Source organism: Myxocyprinus asiaticus, chromosome 33 (genome assembly GCF_019703515.2).
Source record: "Myxocyprinus asiaticus isolate MX2 ecotype Aquarium Trade chromosome 33, UBuf_Myxa_2, whole genome shotgun sequence".
NCBI classification, from domain to species: domain Eukaryota; kingdom Metazoa; phylum Chordata; class Actinopteri; order Cypriniformes; family Catostomidae; genus Myxocyprinus; species Myxocyprinus asiaticus.
This window is the reverse complement of record NC_059376.1, coordinates 23,704,985-23,722,666: the sequence shown is the minus strand read 5'-3', so window position 1 is coordinate 23,722,666 and position 17,682 is coordinate 23,704,985. Positions and strand designations below refer to the sequence as shown.

The 17,682-nt window shown below is 38.9% G+C and overlaps 3 protein-coding genes across 4 annotated transcripts in view; 2 read left to right on the top strand and 1 right to left on the bottom strand.

Moving 5' to 3' along the window:
* The window catches only part of LOC127424255 (tyrosine-protein phosphatase non-receptor type 1-like), a 64,853-nt gene extending 61,349 nt beyond the window's left edge, over positions 1-3,504 (top strand). For both annotated transcript variants that reach the window (XM_051669272.1, XM_051669271.1), the window contains exon 12: positions 2,344-3,504. The gene's annotated coding sequence lies outside the window, so the exon portion shown is untranslated. The remainder of the gene's footprint in view (positions 1-2,343) is intronic.
* Positions 3,505-3,637: 133 nt separating this feature from the next.
* LOC127424262 (CCAAT/enhancer-binding protein beta-like) lies at positions 3,638-5,135 on the bottom strand. Its single transcript, XM_051669280.1, has one exon. The coding sequence runs from the start codon at positions 4,940-4,942 to the stop codon at positions 4,097-4,099; it is 846 nt and encodes a 281-aa protein (XP_051525240.1). The 5' UTR covers positions 4,943-5,135; the 3' UTR covers positions 3,638-4,096.
* Positions 5,136-6,692: 1,557 nt separating this feature from the next.
* LOC127424263 (plasmanylethanolamine desaturase-like) lies at positions 6,693-16,781 on the top strand. The gene is made up of 6 exons (XM_051669281.1): positions 6,693-7,580; positions 9,879-9,998; positions 10,268-10,359; positions 10,787-10,931; positions 11,040-11,252; positions 12,572-16,781. The coding sequence occupies exons 1-6, from the start codon at positions 7,445-7,447 to the stop codon at positions 12,691-12,693; spliced, it is 828 nt and encodes a 275-aa protein (XP_051525241.1). The 5' UTR covers positions 6,693-7,444; the 3' UTR covers positions 12,694-16,781.
* Positions 16,782-17,682: the final 901 nt, after the last annotated feature.

The window sequence follows — 17,682 nt, the reverse complement described above, 5'->3', positions numbered from 1 at the left end:
ATCTGTGCCCATTATCCAAGCAAAATGTACAGATTTTGCTCATGGAAAGAAATTGATACTTTTATTCACCAAAGTGGCATTCAACTGATCACAATGTATAGTTAGGACATTAATAACATGAAAATTAATATTACAATTTGAATTTTTTTTTTTCAAAACTTCTTAAACTACTTCAAAGAGTTCTCATCAAAAAATCCTCCTCGTGCAGCAATGACAGCTTTGCAGATCCTTGACAATTTAGCATGATTACTCAAGGATAAGGTGTTGGAGTGATGGCTGCTGGAAATGGGGCCTGTCTAGATTTGATAAAAAATGACTTTTTTCAAATAGTGATGGTGCGGTTTTTTACATCAGTACTGTCCTGACCATACTTTGTGATCAGTTGAATGCCACTTTGGTGAATTAAATTACCAATTTCCTTCTGAAACGGCTAAATCTGTACATTATTCCAAACTTTTGGCCACCAGTGTACATATTCTTCTAAGTGTTTTATACCCTGGTGCGTGCATCCAAGGGTATTATGTTACATAGCGCGGCGTAATGGGACTACGTTCCCCAAAGCGTTCAGCAATGTCTCGTGAACTGAATCGATAGTGACCTTGGTTCCCTGAGATGAAGGCTGCACTACTACTTTAGAGATTCGAGGTATGAGTGATGCATTCTTGTCCTCAGTTAGAAAATTCTGAAGAAATGGTGTGTGAGCCCCCACTTATAGGGCACATGCGTGCCTAAAAGGGTGGGGCTCAAACACCATTGCCAATAATAAGATTGGCATTTTGATACAAAGGCTTCAACTAGGTTGTGGAAAAGAAATTCCCCAAAGTGTTCAGCAATGTCTCGTTCCCTTCATCTCAGGGAACTGAGGTTACAAGTCTAACCGGAGACGTTTTCCTGAAAACATGACAACCATTTGTCAATGACAATGTCACTAGTGTCAATAAACACGGAGTATTCATAAGGACAGTTTATTTATTTATTTATTTTTTTTTACCTGTTTTTAAGAACAGCTTAACACTGCGCAATGGTCAAAGACATCTGTCTAGCTTATACATAGAACAATTAAAAAACAGTGCAGAAGGACATAAATTGTGTTTGGTTTGAACAGCCCCTAAAGTGGTTGCACTAAAATTCGTTTTTACACGCAGAATCAGCGTTTTACATGCATAATTATGGTTGTGATAAGTACAAACAGACCTGTAAGAGCCCACTAAGGCATATTCCCAATATTTTACCTTACAGGACTAATTGAAATGTATGACTCACTTTTCAATTCTATAATATTTTGAAATGAATAATGTAAATTTGTAAAATGTTACAAACATTTATTTATTTTTTTATACATAAAAATTTAAAACAAAGGAAACTTGTCAAGTAAACAGTAAAAAAAAAAAGAAATCTAATTCAGTGCATTTATATAGTGTATGAAATGTTGTTTGTTAGCTCTGGGTCTCATAAATATTCACACAGCAGGTGAATTGGTAAGCCTGGTTGTGTTGGACTAAGTTATGTATTTAACAAGAGAGAATCTAACGCAGCAGTCAGTTATAGCAAGCACACATGCATGCACAGATGGAGAAGGAAGTTGGAAGTATTGAGCAACACAGATCCTCCTCCACTATATGATGGTGTAATGAAATACACTGTTCAAAACAACACCCTGTTCCTCCTTAATCAATCTCTTTCTCACCGTTCTACAGGTTCCCTTTCAAACATCAAACAAAATTTCAAACTTGACATAGAAAACTGCGACTGTGGTGCAATCATCTTTTAGGCTCATTCATTTCTAATTTTGAGGGCATTTAATTAAGTAAGACAATCAGTTTAATCACACAATCAATGTTTACACACTAAATACTGTGTGAATGTACGCAGATATTTGGAATATATGCACACTAATTAAATGGTGGAACCATACCAGTACATTCAATCAATCCGAATTTGAACAAGGAGAATCTAAGGTAGAGGAATAAAGTGTTTGTCATTACAAAAACACATTTGTATTTATAGATTGTTTGTTTACTGAATATACTGTATGTCAGTGACTTTTTGGAGGCTTTCTTTGAAAAAGATGTTATTGATTTTCTGTCAGCTGCTCTGTCTCTGGTATGAGAACTCGAACAAAGCAGACAGGCCTCGGTCCTTCTCACACACAAGAGGAAGATTTATTCTAGAAGTTTCAGCAGTTGATCACAAGTTTGAACTACCCACTGATACATTAACTAAACTAACGCTCTCTCTTTTTGTCCCCTCTCTCTCTTTTCTTCTCGTTCTCCCACCTTCTGTTGTCATGGTGATGAGCTGTTCCTTGTCTACCTGTTGGTTACTCTCCTCCCTGACTGACAGGTCATTCAACCTGTTCATCAGGTTCCATTTCCTCCTGTAGGACTATGGCAGGAATGGTCACACCTCAGCAACTCAAGAGTTTACCTTTAACCTACATGCTTAGATCCCAGCAATAAATCTCTTGTAAAAAAAGAAAAGTAGATTAAACAGGTTTACCATCTCTTTGTTGTAAATGTGTTGTTTATGTGCTTATAGTTCTGTGTGTGGGTGATTCAGGACATTTTTAATCAATTGAATCAGATCCATCTTAAAGGTTATTTAAAGTTCATTTAATAAGTCAGTTGCCAAGTCTTTAAAGCAGGTTTTCACTTCTAAATAGATATTAGGTGTTTCATTTCTCATAAGAAACATGAATTTATAATCATGTACTGTAGAAAGATAGATCTGTAGAAGAATAAAGGTTTGTATGATGTGGCCGATTTCCCATTGTATTTGTTGTATTCACTACATAGTGCTTACAACCTCCTATTAGACATTATTAACTAATTTAATTTACTGTAAAGAACCCAGAGCTGGTGAGTCTAGCCTTTAGGCCTCAGGTCAAATGAGCATTTTAAACAAGCTTTGCAATTGAATTGAAGCCCACCATCTGTTGATTTAAAGGTCTCGATTAAACCTACCTCATATTGATCTTTCAGCATTTCCCTTATCTAAATCCTGATATTCACTCTAATGAAACCATTTCACTGCTTACACTCCTATGTCAGCCTGCATTCCACGTCCATGTTTTAACATTTCGTTTTCTCTGCGATGTCCTCACCATCACATGCTTTTTGTTCAGTGGTAAGACACCAGTCTGTTAACTAGGTGTGTTTATTTGTATGTGTTTGTTAGTTTTGTGGGGCTAGTAAGTTCAATGTTTATCTAGCCTTGAACCAGAGTCTATGATGGATCGCTGAACTCTTTGGATTGTGGACCCTGCCTGTGTATTTTAGATAATTGTATCTCTGTACTGAGGTGACACATGAACACAGATCTCAAAAGATCTCCAACATATCGGTCATGAGACACAAGATTTCAGATAAATAACTGTAAACAGTTTGTGTGCATTGAAATAATTTAGTAGGGGCTTCAAGTTCAATTTTTGAAAACAGTTTGTATCTGTCCTGCGGTTTCTATATGCTTAAAAAGAAACTAATAAAGAGAAACCAGGAGTAAACTGCAGAATGGAAACTAAATCTCAGCTGCTGTGGGTGGGCGTGTGTGTGAAAATGATGCAAGTAATCCTGCACTCAAAGGTGTGCTTATGATGTGTTTACTATGACAGCGGTAATAAAACACACACAGGTTCCCATACAGTAAAAATCATTTAATTCAATAAAACAGTATATAGCAGTGGACCAGTTGTACCTTTGACGTCTTTACAAGACCACTTCACTGCCTTACCAATACTGTTACAATGAGTTGCATCATACCTCTGCAGTAAAACTCTTACCGTGACAACCACTGCCCTAGATATGGCGAAAGGAATTTAAATAACAGAATATTAAACAGTAGATATCTCACTTAAGAATCCGTACAAAAATACTTTACAGACGAAATACATGACAGGGTTTCCAGATTACCGAGCACACAGTGAGGATATTGCGCAATCCAGGCGCACAGTCCACTTTCATGTCTTTTCTTTCTCGGTTGGAAACGCGTTTTCGATCAGAAAAAAACAACAACAACCCCTTTTTTATAAATTCTGCACTCTTTGAAGTCATTTGATAGTCCGTGCCTTAATACATGGTCCGAGTACCATGGAGTCCCGTCAGCACTGGCCGGTGGCGGAGAGCAGGTTCCGTAGCGTCGCCAGCTCACGGGACAGCTGTTCTACGCGCTTCTGTAACCGGTCGTTCTCCGCCGCCAGTTCCAGCACTTTGTGCTGTGTCTCTAGGTTGCGCATTTTGGCTTTGTCTCTGCTTTTGCGCACGGCAAGATTGTTTCTCTCCCGCCGCTGTCTGTACTCGTCGCTGTCTTTCTCCAGCCTCTTCTTCCCTTTGCCTCCGGAAGCCATTTTTCCGCCCGGCTGAAGTGATCTTCCCTTACCTGACGGCGCAGGTGTACCTGGTGGACTCGAGCAAGAGGAGGACGCGGTGGAAATATTGCCCAGGCTCCCGCTCGGAGCGTTCTGGTACTGCAGATACGAGCGCATGTCAAACCCCCCGGAACCATCCATTTGCTTGTCTTCGCTGAGATCGTGTCGCCAGTTACTTTTGGCAAAACTGCCCAGAAAGTCCGGGCTGAAGACTGCGTCGATGCGCGTCTCCTGTAGCTCCGAATAAGCCAGTTGGCTCGGGTCGCGTTCGGTCAGCGAAATGTAGTTCTTGTAGTTTTGTAACGCTGCCAGTCTCTTGCTCTTGTTTTCCACCGAGAGAAAGTCGCTGTAGATTCCCACTGCGCGGTGCCGGGTTTCGTCTTGGTTGGCCAGATGCTGGTACTGAGAGTCCAAATAGATGCTGAAGTCTATTGCTTTCTCGTGCTCAGAGATGTCATTAAGCTTCGTCATGGAGCCGTTGGTGGGCTGCTTGCATACGCTGGCGCTGACCGGACTGCTGATGGTGTTAGCGCTGTGGAAGGCGAGGTAGTCCCCCTCGTAAAAATCGGCCACTTCCATGGATCTTAACACCCGCCGGATTGCGGCAGATCAGGGTTTCGCCGCCCTGATAACTTGAGTCGCGAGCGCAAATGGAAAAGACAGCAGCGCAGACTTCAGGCAAAAATGATCTGGATGACTTTTGTCTGGTATGTGGGTAAGAGGCTACCTTCCCAGCGATCGCTGGAGAGCTTAAGTCAGTTCCCATGTCTCGGATTGGGGTGTTTATAAGGGTGTGAGAGGGGGCGGTGACTCTGTATTTGGTATGTGACGTGTTTTTCTGGTTTGACCGCAGACATTGGCAGGACTCAACACTGGGGTCCGTGAACACATCATAAGTGCGTAACAGAAGAAAATAAATACGGTATAAACAGATACACATGTGCTGAGTTTAGGCTTCTTAAGAAACACCTTTTTGAAAATGAGTTGAAGACACATTCTCTTGAGGTCTAGATTAGATAAACGTGTTAAAAGGTAAAAATAGGGTCAGATCAAAATGAGACTAAATTAAAAACAAACAAACCTTTACTTTTACTTAAAAATGTGTGGTTTTGTATTGGCTTGCTTAAAGGTATAGTTCACCCAAAAATGGAAATTCTCTCATGATTTACTCGCCCTCATGCCATCCCAGATGTGTATGACTTTCTTTGTTCTGCAGAACAGAAACTAAGATTTCTAGAACATCTCAGCTCTGTTTGTCCATACAATGCAAGTGAATGATGACCAAAATTTTAAAGCTCCAAAAAGCACATAAAGAAAGCATAAATCCAGTTAATCCACAGGTTTCCAGTGGTTTAATCCATGTCTTCTGACGTGCTCCAATCGATTATAAGAACAGACCAAAGTATGACTCCTATCTCACTCTAAATCTTGACATCTGCAGTCTCCTTGGCGATCATGATCTGAAGCTCGATTACACTTCCTAGCGCTATTTAGCTCTCTGCACATGTGTCAAGCGCTAAGAAGTGATATTGAGCTTGAAATCATGATCGTGCCTAGAGACTGCAGTGGCAAGATGTACAGTGAAAAAGGAGTTATATTGTGGTCTGTTCTCACCCAAAATTGATTGCATCTTTTCAGAAGACATAGATTACACCACAGGAGTCGTATGGATTACTTTTATGCTGCTTCTGTGTTTTTTGGAGGATCAAAGTTTTGGTCACCATTCACTTGCATTGTATGGACCTACAGAGCTGAGATATTCTTCTCAAAATCTTCGTTTGTGTTCTGTAGAAGAAAGAAAGTCATACACATCTGGGATGACATGAGGATGAGTAAATGATGAGAGAATTTCCATTTTTCTCAACTATTCTTTTAACAGCACCATTGCCAAGGGCTTATGCTCACTGAAAGACGGTCCACAATATTTATTCGCACATCAAAGTTATTTGCATATATTATGTGCGTGCTTTATTTTTTGACCTCCCCTCCGAAATAAAATCAATTTCATAATCATCGTCGGGCTGCAGGAGATGGCTGTTGTAATAAACGCGCCTTGAGCATTCTCAATGTTGTGGTTTGTCTGCCTTCTGGCGGCTGTAAGATGATATTACAAGAGCTGCTTTACTGAGGAACTCTCCTAACATTTGTCTTGTTCTGTGCCTAAACATCTAGCTGTGCAAGAACTGACTCACTAAGCTGTCAGCGGACCTTCAATATCAGTTTTGTATTCACATTTGTGCACTGACTATTTTAGTGTGTGTGTGTATATATATATATATGCTACTATCTGTTATTAGTGTGCAGTGCCTCTTTTATGCTGCTACTAGTAAGCATGCAGCTTTATCTAATAAACGAAAAGAGGAGACAATAACCCTGGACTATCCTGCCAAGTGCATTGACCAAGGACACAATGATGATAATAGTTTTATGGCTTGCAGGTATCGAACCAGCAACCTTCCGATTATTATCTGGGCCAAGCTTCAAGTAAAGAGAACCCATAGTGGCAATACCCTTATAAATATAACCACACACTTTCCAGTTTAATCCTGTCTAAACCTACTTTAACACTCACATATTTCTACTTCAATGTAACATTGCTCTACTACCACAACTCTGTATTTATTTACTGATGCTAAGCGTGACTTTTAAATACCTGCTATTTTTACTGCACGGTGGTTTCTGGTGGCTTCTGTGTTTCACCTCCACTCTTTAGGCTTTTTAAGTAACTTTAAACATGCCACGATGAAAATGTAGACAATATTTAGGCCATCTATGTCATCAAAATGGTATTTGTGAGATATAAAGAGAGAACTGTAAACAATAAAAAACGATCGAACCTTCAATCACATTTTTACAATAAATTAATTAGAATTAAACACCACCGTCAGTGTAGCCTGTTTTCTCATTGGTTGCATCGGGGTGGGGCCAACATACCTTCTTTATAATTGGTCTATCAACTTGTTACGAAAATACAATCTAACGAGGCGATTGGTGGAGGGAGGAGACGCGGAACAGGGCGGACCAAGGAGTGGAGTTCAGATGCGGAATTAACATATCCGCTGCACCCTAACCGGACTAAACATGGCGAGCACCGAGAGGAAAAACAGGGCTTTGGAAAACTTTCCAACACCAGAAGCAACTGTATCTGACCAGCCGGGCGCGAGATGGGGTCCACAGCACGCGGGCGCTCGAGAGCTCGCGGAATTGTACTCGCCAGGTGAGAATGAAAACATGTTTTGGTGTTTCTTGGCGGCGCCGGTATCCGCCCGCCTCTGCCCACAGCGCGGAAAGCACTGCCAGCCACGAGTCTCGCAGGACAGCCCAAGACAGCACGGTCACAGAGCCCTACCAACCGCCCCCAGGTCCAGAGTAGTCGGTTTAGGAAGTGCACGTAGCAGAGCGGCTGTAGCTTCAGTCTGTAGTCTGTAGTCTGTGCGAGTGTAAACACGACGCAGTTATTATTGTATTAGTGTATAGGGACGGACTAATGAATACTGCAAGTGATGTGACAGTGAGTTTAAATGAGTACAACGCCCCACCAATGATGCCTGTCATTAAATGAGTCAAACATGATTGTCTTCTCGAAATGTGATCAAAATAGGTTTAATAAGACCATTTGTGAGCTCTCTCTTTGGGTCCCAATGGATTTCATTCTGGTACTGATGCATTCCTAATTTTGATACGATGTATGAGTTAAATAGTTGTAACCAACAGATACTGACAATAGATCAACATTGATTTCATAATGCCTCCTACATAGATTAATAAACAAAACATTGAAGGACAGTGTCAGATTGGCTCGTTGGAAGGGCCTTTACCTTAATAGGAATGACGGAACACACAGTGTTAAAGCTGAACAACAACAACATTTATTTCTCATTTGTTATTAACCCTTTCAGACCCTGATGGACATCACTTTTCTCTGGTTTTAAAGTGATCTAATGGATATTCATTGGATTTATTGCCTTTAACAGAAACAGTGGTATGCTGTTTTTGTATTGACATTTAACTTGGTGTCTCTTTGGAAGCATGATTTTTATTTGAAACAAATATCTGAGCTGTTCACTGAAAGATACATTTTTTAAAATGATCTTTCACTGTTGTACTTAGTTGTAGTAATTTCTTTAAAAATTTCTCAATTTTACCTTGTTACTACCTGTCCCATTCAAAACCTCTGTCCATTGTAACGGAGATCAGAAATAACTATTAAAATATTTTTCAAAAAATGAATTTTCTGATTAATTATCATGAATGGCTTTGTTATAGAAGAATTAAAGCATGGTCATATTTGATGTGTCCCTGCATAACTCGGGTCTGAAAGGGTTAACAAAAAAACAAAACAAAACAAAAAAAACCCCGTAAAGCCCTAGTTTGTTAAACTCTTAATTCGACTGTGTGCAGTAAATGAAGCAGATGTTCTGTAGGAGGAACTCCATCTGTACCAGAAGGGAACAGCATACCCTTGTCATTGTATGGAGGGCAAACGCTGCATATAATGTATCAACACATGATCAGAGAATGGTGGCGGAAACGTAAACAAAACAGCACAGAAAGCGGAGCAGTGTGAGGGTGTGGAATAGGTGTCAAAGATTTTATTTGTGTGGCTTTGGGTAGGGTGCTATATTTTAGTGTTGAGTGGAGATCAACGGATGTGGGATTCTGGGTAGCAAGAGTTTCTGAAGTGTCATCCAAACTGACATCAATGTCCTCTGATACTCTGGTGCTGTATACAGTTGCCATGGCAATAGAGGGAGTCTTCAGGCTCTCAGTTTTTGATCAGATCAACTCTGATTGACTTGGTATCCCTGGAACAAACACAGCATTATTTCTAGATTCAGACATGGCATCTTTCAGTGTTCTGTCAACTGTGTTGTGAATCATGTCGTTTGGTCACTTCAGATTCGAGCCGCAAAGCTGTTCTGCACTGATTTAAGGGCAGAGGTGGCACACAATGGTCGCTGTGTAAGGAAACAATATGACTGTGAGAGCGTTGCTTTGATACTGACCCACCACAAGCTCCATTTACATTTTTCTAAGACTGTTTGACTTCTGACTTGCTCAACCGTTTCTATCCTAACATTCAACATGTCAGCAGTTAATGTGGTAGACGTAGTTATTTATGTTGCTGTTCTGTTGATTGAACTTTGCCAGTTGTTCCCTTTATAGACCAGGGACCGGGTTTTTTAAAATTTAATTGTAGTCAAGTTTTAATATGCTGGTCTGCTCTAGCTGCTTCAGCATTTGACTTCAAACCGACTTGCCTTTAGCCTAATGGTTAAGTCATGCTCACAGAAAGGTTGTTCTGTAAAGTCCAGGAACTTTAGTGTTCCTGAAATCAACATTGTACCTTGGAGCAAGGCACTTTTTCTTAGGTTGCTCTTGAGACACGGTGTCCCTCCAGTCAGTGTACTGTAAGTCACTTGGGATGAAAAGCTGGTAGAAATTTACTAACACTTTGCAACTCTTGAAATTTTACCAAAGACTGCTCTTAAAGTTTTTACGTTCTTTCTCGCAGGAAAAAGATGTCAGGAATGGATCAGTGTGATACTTTGCTTTACCCTCATGGCCTTCAACTTCTGTTACCTGGTAACATACTTCCACCTGGGACACTCCTGGTACATCCTCTTTAGCATAGGTTGGTACCACAAACAAACCCACACAACCACATCAAGGCTTAATTGAGTACAGGTAGACACAACAAACAAGTCAAAGTACATCTCCTGAATTCTCAGTATTTAAAAGTCCTGGATTCTAACTTGCTGCTAAGACGTTTCTTTCTTTGTGTCTTTTAAACTAGCAAGTAGCAGAACATTTTGTTAAATTATAATTTTTTCTGTATCTGAAGTGGATTTTGGTTTTTAGTAGATTTGTGTAGCTTTTGGTGTGTGTTTTGTGTGTGTGCAGTGGCAGGAATCCTGACTGCAGACTTTGCCTCTGGTTTGGTCCACTGGGGTGCTGACACATGGGGATCAGTGGATCTGCCCATCTTTGGGAAGGTACAGGGGTGAAACGCCATTATTTTTATATTCTAAATGTTATTTCAGAGTCTGCACGGCCGAATACATATGTGGTCTTCAGAGTTATTTAGGGGTATACAAGGTTCTCTGTCATATACTTGGTAAACAAACAGAAATTGACTTCTACAAAGCCCATTGGACCACGAGTTTATTTTATTTTATAACATGGAAATTGGAGTACATGGGTGAAAAAGCATAAAACTGACAATTCAACAAACATTTTTCTAAAGAATAAAATATCTTAATTCCAGTTTTGTTGCACATCTGTATATTGGGGTACAGATTACAGAGAACATCACACTATAGTAATTGGCTATTTGACAACTACACTTTCAACCACTCTGCAGTTGCACTAGCAGTCATTTTTCTTAAAATAAATTCCTCCTTCTTGTTTGTTCACCATCAGGCCTTCATTCGACCATTTCGAGAGCACCACATCGATCCAACAGCTATAACGCGCCATGATTTCATAGAGACAAATGGTGATAATTGTATGTTAACCATCATCCCTCTGGCTAACATGGCAGCAAACTTCATGATGCTCTCACCAGGTAAGACATCAGTCACGTTATCCGTTCCACAGAGAAACAAACAATGAACCAAGAATGCAATTTCTGACTCCGCATCTCACTTCGCTCTCTTTCTCAATCTCTGTCCAGCGGAGATCTATCGGAACTACCCCTGGTACTGTTACGTCTTTGCTTTAGCCATTTTTGTTACATTGACCAATCAAATCCACAAATGGTCGCACACATATTTTGGGCTCCCAATCTGGGTGACGTTTCTTCAGGACTGTCACATCATATTACCACGGAAACACCACAGAGTTCACCATGTTTCACCTCATGAAACCTACTTCTGCATTACCACAGGTATACTCGCATTGTTGTGTGTAAGTACTTACCTTTGTGCTCATACGCTTAAGACTCCTACACACTAGGGCTATTTCTCAAAGAATGCACTTGCATTCTCATGAAGACCAGTCTCACATTGCTACCTTGAAAGACCAAACTCGGAACAACAGGAGGTCATAGAACAGATTTATGCAAGTTTTGAAATGTGCTTCAACATTCCTGTTGTGCAGTTGACCATCCAAGCACATTTGTTGTAGCCAGTGAGAGTACTACTAGCATTATCACACACCCGTGACGGCATTATTGGCATCACACCAGTGATGTTTTGCAGGACTAATCATACGTTGAAGGAAAATGTCTGTTAACGCTAGTTTCCTCCTCGTGTTTATTACTTTCTTGTACTTAAGTCACCATCCAATCCTTCCTCGATACTTAGCTTGATTAAGAACACATAACCGGGTAATTTTATAGGTTTTCTATACTTACATTCTTGAGTATTAGAATTTAATTTCAGCAGTGGATGATGACGTCCAACAAGTCCATAAGAACATAAGAAGTCGTAAGAATGCATATTGAGAAAAAGCAAAGACTTTTGATTTTAATGGGAATAGTGTGTTGCAATGACGTAGAGGGAATAATGCAAGGTTTTTAATTTTTATTATTTTTTTTTTACTTTTGCTGCAACGTATGCCGATGTAGGCATATGTTGACCAATAAGAATTTTAGAGAGATGGTCCAATTTTGCTTTTGGAAATCCCGTTTTCAGTACGAGCGATGTATCCCGAAAACGATAAATCATCTGATATTCGGTAAATTTAAATTCTCTAAGATCCATCTGAGACATGACAATGACTAACCACCATTCAGTTTGTTGTTACGTCCCATTGTGTTTCCACAATATCAGCTGGCGTGCAACAACATCTAATTCAAACAGTACCGCACACAAGCTCATGATATTCAAAGCGCTTACACGTTTCATTCCCCCCTCTATCCTAAACAGTTTCCTGTAACTTTTAACTGCCTTAAAAAGGTAATAACACTTCTGTCACATACTGTCAGCATATATGTGTACATCTCATTTAAGCAAAACCCTTTCTTTTTATACAGTTTAAATGCACAGACCTCACAAACCTGCGCACATAAATGAAAACGCATCTTTACGTTTTTCTTGACCCTATCTGTCAGATGCTCTTTCTGAGCTTTCTCTAGTGTGTAGGCACACTTTATCGAATTTTCACTATGTTACTACACACCCCTGGTTTCATTCAGTCATGAAAACAACCAAGTTCATTGTGTATTATGTATATATGTATATGGCTATGTGTTTGTTTGTGCAGGCTGGTTGAACTATCCTCTAGAGAAATTGGGATTCTGGAGGAACTTAGAAGATCTGATCCAGAGCGTGACAGGAGAGAAACCCAGATCAGATGACCTTAGATGGGCCCAGAAAACCAAGTAATCTTCCTCTGCCATTGACCCACTTCCCCTACCTCAGAGCTGATAATAAGAGAACAATCTTTTTTTTTTTCTCTGTCTATTTGTCCTCCCTCAGACAGAACAAGTGTAATGGAAAGATATCAAAGCCCAACTTTGAAAGCCATCTGCTCTTAGAAACGGAATTGACAAAGCGATTGAAAGCAATATTTCACCCTGCTCACACTCTTCTTCATCCTTTCTGGGTGCAAAGCATCCAGATCCTTTTTGAAAACTTGAGACTTCTGTGTATTGTTTAAAACTCCTTTAAGTGCAAAAAACAAATGAAAATTCAAAAGGTCAATACTTGAACAATGTGGGCTCTTTTCTGGACATTTTCTCCTCATCTTTCTCCTGCTCTCAAAACTTTGCTGACTAGCTGGCCTCTGCACTCTTGTGTTTAGCCTTTGGGACTGATCTTTCTTGCTCTCATCCTCCTCTTGTTTGGAGTTAAAGTGCAGTAAACTAAAGGCATTTCAGCTCTTTGCCACAGAGGGCTGAAAACCTGTGTCTTCATCAGTTGCTTGTGTCCAACTGGACAGCTGCATGATATGCAGTCTTACTTCAATACGCCTTAAAAGATGAATCACAGTTTGCTTCGCCTCATTACAATTAAACATATCTTTTCATTATTAATCATTTTCTTTTGAAGCACATTTGCAAATTCAGAGGTGCTGTAAGCAGTCAGCTCTTTACCAAGATGCATTGTTAGAAGTATTACCAGGTAGGTCAATATTTAAGCCATTAGTGTTTCGGTGTGAATAAGCCATGAGAGCAATGTTAATGTTCATGCTGCTTGACAGTGACATGTAAATAACGAAACCTAATGATATGCAGAAAAGGCCTCTGCGATATCATATGTATACATTTTGTATTAACTTCACCTTAGGAAAGGTGGATGCGAGCATGACTAGCTGACTGACACTAAATAAAACTTTCACTCTACAGCTGGGTTTTAGGTTTGCATACATTGTTACATAACAGATGCCCTGTGTAGTTAGTTCGAGGAAAGACATTTAACTTTCAGTTGAACACTAGCATGTTAAAGGGATAGTTCACCCCAAAATGAAAATTCTATATTGATTATATAAAAATTTAAATTCTAGAATCAGTCACCATTCACTTTCATTTTATGCAAAAAATTATGCAATGAAAGTGAGTGATTACTGTTGCTAACATTCTGCCTAACCTTTCCTTTTATTCACATAAGAAAGAAATTCATACAGGTTTAGAACAACATAAGGGTGAGTAAATGATGACAGAATTTGCATTTTTGCGTGCAATATCCATTTAAATCACAGCTCCTAGATCTTATTTAATAATAGTTTGAAATGTTAGAGGCAGTTATTGCATGACAGGCAGTTATTGAAAAAGACAGACCTTACACCTACTAACTGCTTATAATAAATTAAATGATACACATTTTTCATTATAAAGCTGCAATGACAATGGACTAGCAAAAGGCTGTTTTACTTGATTAAATCATATTTTTCAATTATAAGAAATGAGTCTTTCGCTTATGGAAAAAATATATTTGCTTTAAGTATGAGTGTCGCTATTCAAGTAATGTAGATTAGTATTCATCTTGTATGTGGTTACCATTGTAACACAATCCTCTTATAAAGAGTGAGGAAGAAATGAGTGAGGCTCTGCACTTCGAGAACATGGTTGTGCCATTTTTTATTTATTTATATTTTTTAGATTTTTTAATTGGTTACTTTGTTTCTTACAGAATGTTATATGATTAAATGTTACACTGTGTTTACACCAAATGATTTTATCAGTGAAACATTTTCTGATCGTATCCCCCAAAGCTGTAAAAATACAAAAAAACAACTAAAGTTATAGTTTATTAGGCTCTCTGCTTGTGTGCATTTTCATGCCAAACATTGAAAACATTGTTACTGTCTGCAGCAATGTGGTGATTTGTTTCAATAAGTCAATATGGTGATAGGGAATGTTTAGATACGTAGGTCAGCTTCTCAGAAGGTTAGAGAAAGTGTTTTAGAGAGCATATTCTTTTGTCAGAGTTGATTAACTGTTGTAACAGCCAGAACTATTAAAAAAAGAACATGAGAACATGAAGTGTTTTGAGCTTATTCATAATGTGTCGTTACATTTTCTTTTCCTCTTTTCTAAATTCAGGAGGATTTCTTCAGTGGAATATTATAGTATTTTTGACAGTTGACTAACAGCTTCTATATTTCTATGCTAATATGAGATGCCAAATGTATTTTTGCTCAGCTAATAATAGATCTGTTGTGGTGTGTTTGGTGATAAGAAGACTCTCCAGTGGAAATTTTCTCTGTACAGAGAACTGGAGCTTAAACCAATTACTTTGATTTTGCAGACTGTTAAATTTTTTTCATAGGGTTCCATTGGCTTCCATTTAATTCTGATCGATGCATTCGTTTTATTATGACATCGTTATTTTCTCCTACATTCTACACTTGTGGAGGATCATATACAGTTGTGCTCAAAAGTTTGCATACCCTTGGAGAATTGGTAATATATGTACCATTTTTAAAGAAAACATGAGTGAGCAGGCAAAACACATTTCTTTTATTTCTTATGGGATTCATATTCAACTGTAGGTTATAACAGAATGGAACAATCATAAAACAAAACATGGCAACAAAGAAAATGAAATGACCCCTGTTCAAAAGTCTGCATACCCTTAGTTCTTAATACTGTGTATTGCCCCCTTTAGCATCAATGACAGCGTGCAGTCTTTTGCAATAGTTGTCTATGTGGCCCCAAATTCTTGCAGGTGGTATAGCTGCCCATTCGTCTTGGCAAAATGCCTCCAGGTCATGCAAAGTCTTTGGTTGTCATGCATGAACTGCACGTTTGAGATCTCCCCAGAGTGGCTCTGATATTAAGGTCAGGAGACTGTGATGGCCACTACAGAACCTTCACATTTTTCTGCTGTATCCACTGGAGGGTCAACTTGGCCTTGTACTTAGGGTCATTGTCGTGCTGGAAAGTCCAAGAGCGTCCCATGCGCAGCTTTCATGCAGAAGAATGCGAATTGTCTGCCAGTATTCATCTTGCCATCAATTTTCACAAGATTCCCTGTGCCTTTAGAGCTCACACACCCCTAAAACATCAGTGAGCCACCACCATGCTTCACAGTGGGGATGGTATTCTTTTCACTATAGGCCTTGTTGACACCTCTCCAAACATAGTGCTTATGGTTGTGACCATAAAGCTCTATTTTGGTCTCATTACTCCAAATTACATTTTACAATTTCAGCTGGGGTATGCAAACATTTGAGCACAACTGTATTTCATATCTTTACATAAATGTGTTGAAAATGTGATGCACTGATAATGGACTTCACCAGCTTTAACACATTTCTGAGCTTTCCTAATCGTTTAAAATGCTGTAAGGGGTGGAACAACCATTGTGATGTGATGAAGCAGTGAAACATTGTGTTCTTCAGTTATGGTCATAAATGGTTGCAAAACTCTAGCATATGGATATAAAGCCCATAAAAATTAGGATTTTGCTTAAGAAATTTTACTAGATCTTTGTGCAGTGTGTAAGGGAGACTGATGTTGTTGTGATTGTATTATTGAATATGCAAGTTTAGAGTGCTAAAGTTAATTTCTCTGAGACTCCTTCCTTTTCATGCACAGTACAGCAACATAGAACTGCCCATGTGGATGTGAGGATATTGAACTAATCACATTGTACTTGCTCAAAAATATTGTTTTTTCCTTCAATAACAGAAGAAGCCAATTCCTTTGAGAGAATGTGCTGCAGCTGTTATTGGGTAATTTGATTGATGACCTTTGGCATTAAAACTTGTTACTGAATGTTTGTCCTTATAGATTTATTGGTAGAAGCTTTTTAAAAACACTGTCTCAGTTGATTTTGCAATTCATCTCAAAGTCTCACATTCTGTAAACTCTTAAGTTTTTATAAGATGGCTACTTTAAAAAAAAACAAACAAAAAAAGTAAAATAACACCTTAATGCCTTTTTTGTTATCTCCTCTTTTGGAAACTTATGTCATAAATTTCATAATTATTATGAAATTAATAAAGAATTCACAAGATTGTGACCTGATTTGTGTTTATTTTTTATTATGCCTATTTCGGGTCAACTGACCACAAGATGACTGCAGTTCTTGTATTGGTCAGTCTCTGTATTGAAGAGGAGAGCTAATCTGAAACACCACCAAAATCTCAGATTGTGTAGTTTGCATTCTTGTCATTGGGTCAATTCAGGGATGTTAAAAACATCATAAATGTGTTTTGTCCATTAACTTTACTGCAAGCTCCCACTTTTCAAATGCCTATACCTTTAGGTATGTTAACTTGTGAGAATGATGCAATTTATATGGAAAACTGAAACATGGTCATGTGAAGCACGTTCCTTTTGTCCTCGTGCTTTTACTTTTCAACTTCATTCCAAAGTTCAGTCACTCTCTCTCTCGCTCGTGCTCTCACATTTAAATATTTGGGCTGTCTTGTATGAACAGTTTGCCTCAGGGTATGGGATTTGGTTTAAGATAAGGATAGTGTCTCACCTGTTTTTGCCACAATTCCTTTACTTTAGATGTTCCATAGCTCATTTTCTTGTCTGTATCAGTATTATGATGCATGACAGTCACCCTGAAATTCTTCTGTAGAACTCATTTGTCATCTTCAGAAATTATTTTTTACATATAGTCTGTCTGAGACCTGCGGTCATAAAGTCGCTGCAAAACTTAAAGGAATAGTTCACCCAAAAATGAAAATTTGCTGATAATTTACTCACCCTCAGGCCATCCAAGATGTATCTGAGTTTATTTCTTCATCAAAACAGAATTTAAGATTTTTAGGATTTCATTTCAGGCCTCCTCCTTTAAACAATGCAAGTGAATGTACTCCATTTTTGACGGCCCAAAATGCATATTTAGGGTGCATCAAAATAATCCACACGACTCCAGTCGACAAATAAAGTTCTTCTGAACCCAAACGATTGA

What these genes read in the sequence shown, in the direction of transcription:
- LOC127424262 (XM_051669280.1), bottom strand. Translation starts at nt 4,942, where the DNA reads ATGGAAGTGGCCGATTTTTACGAGGGGGACTACCTCGCCTTCCACAGC.
- LOC127424263 (XM_051669281.1), top strand. Translation starts at nt 7,445, where the DNA reads ATGGCGAGCACCGAGAGGAAAAACAGGGCTTTGGAAAACTTTCCAACA. An exon ending in GTACATCCTCTTTAGCATAG is followed by an intron (nt 9,999 to 10,267) that starts GTTGGTACCACA and finishes GTGTGTGTGCAG; the next exon opens with TGGCAGGAATCCTGACTGCA. An exon ending in ATCTGCCCATCTTTGGGAAG is followed by an intron (nt 10,360 to 10,786) that starts GTACAGGGGTGA and finishes GTTCACCATCAG; the next exon opens with GCCTTCATTCGACCATTTCG.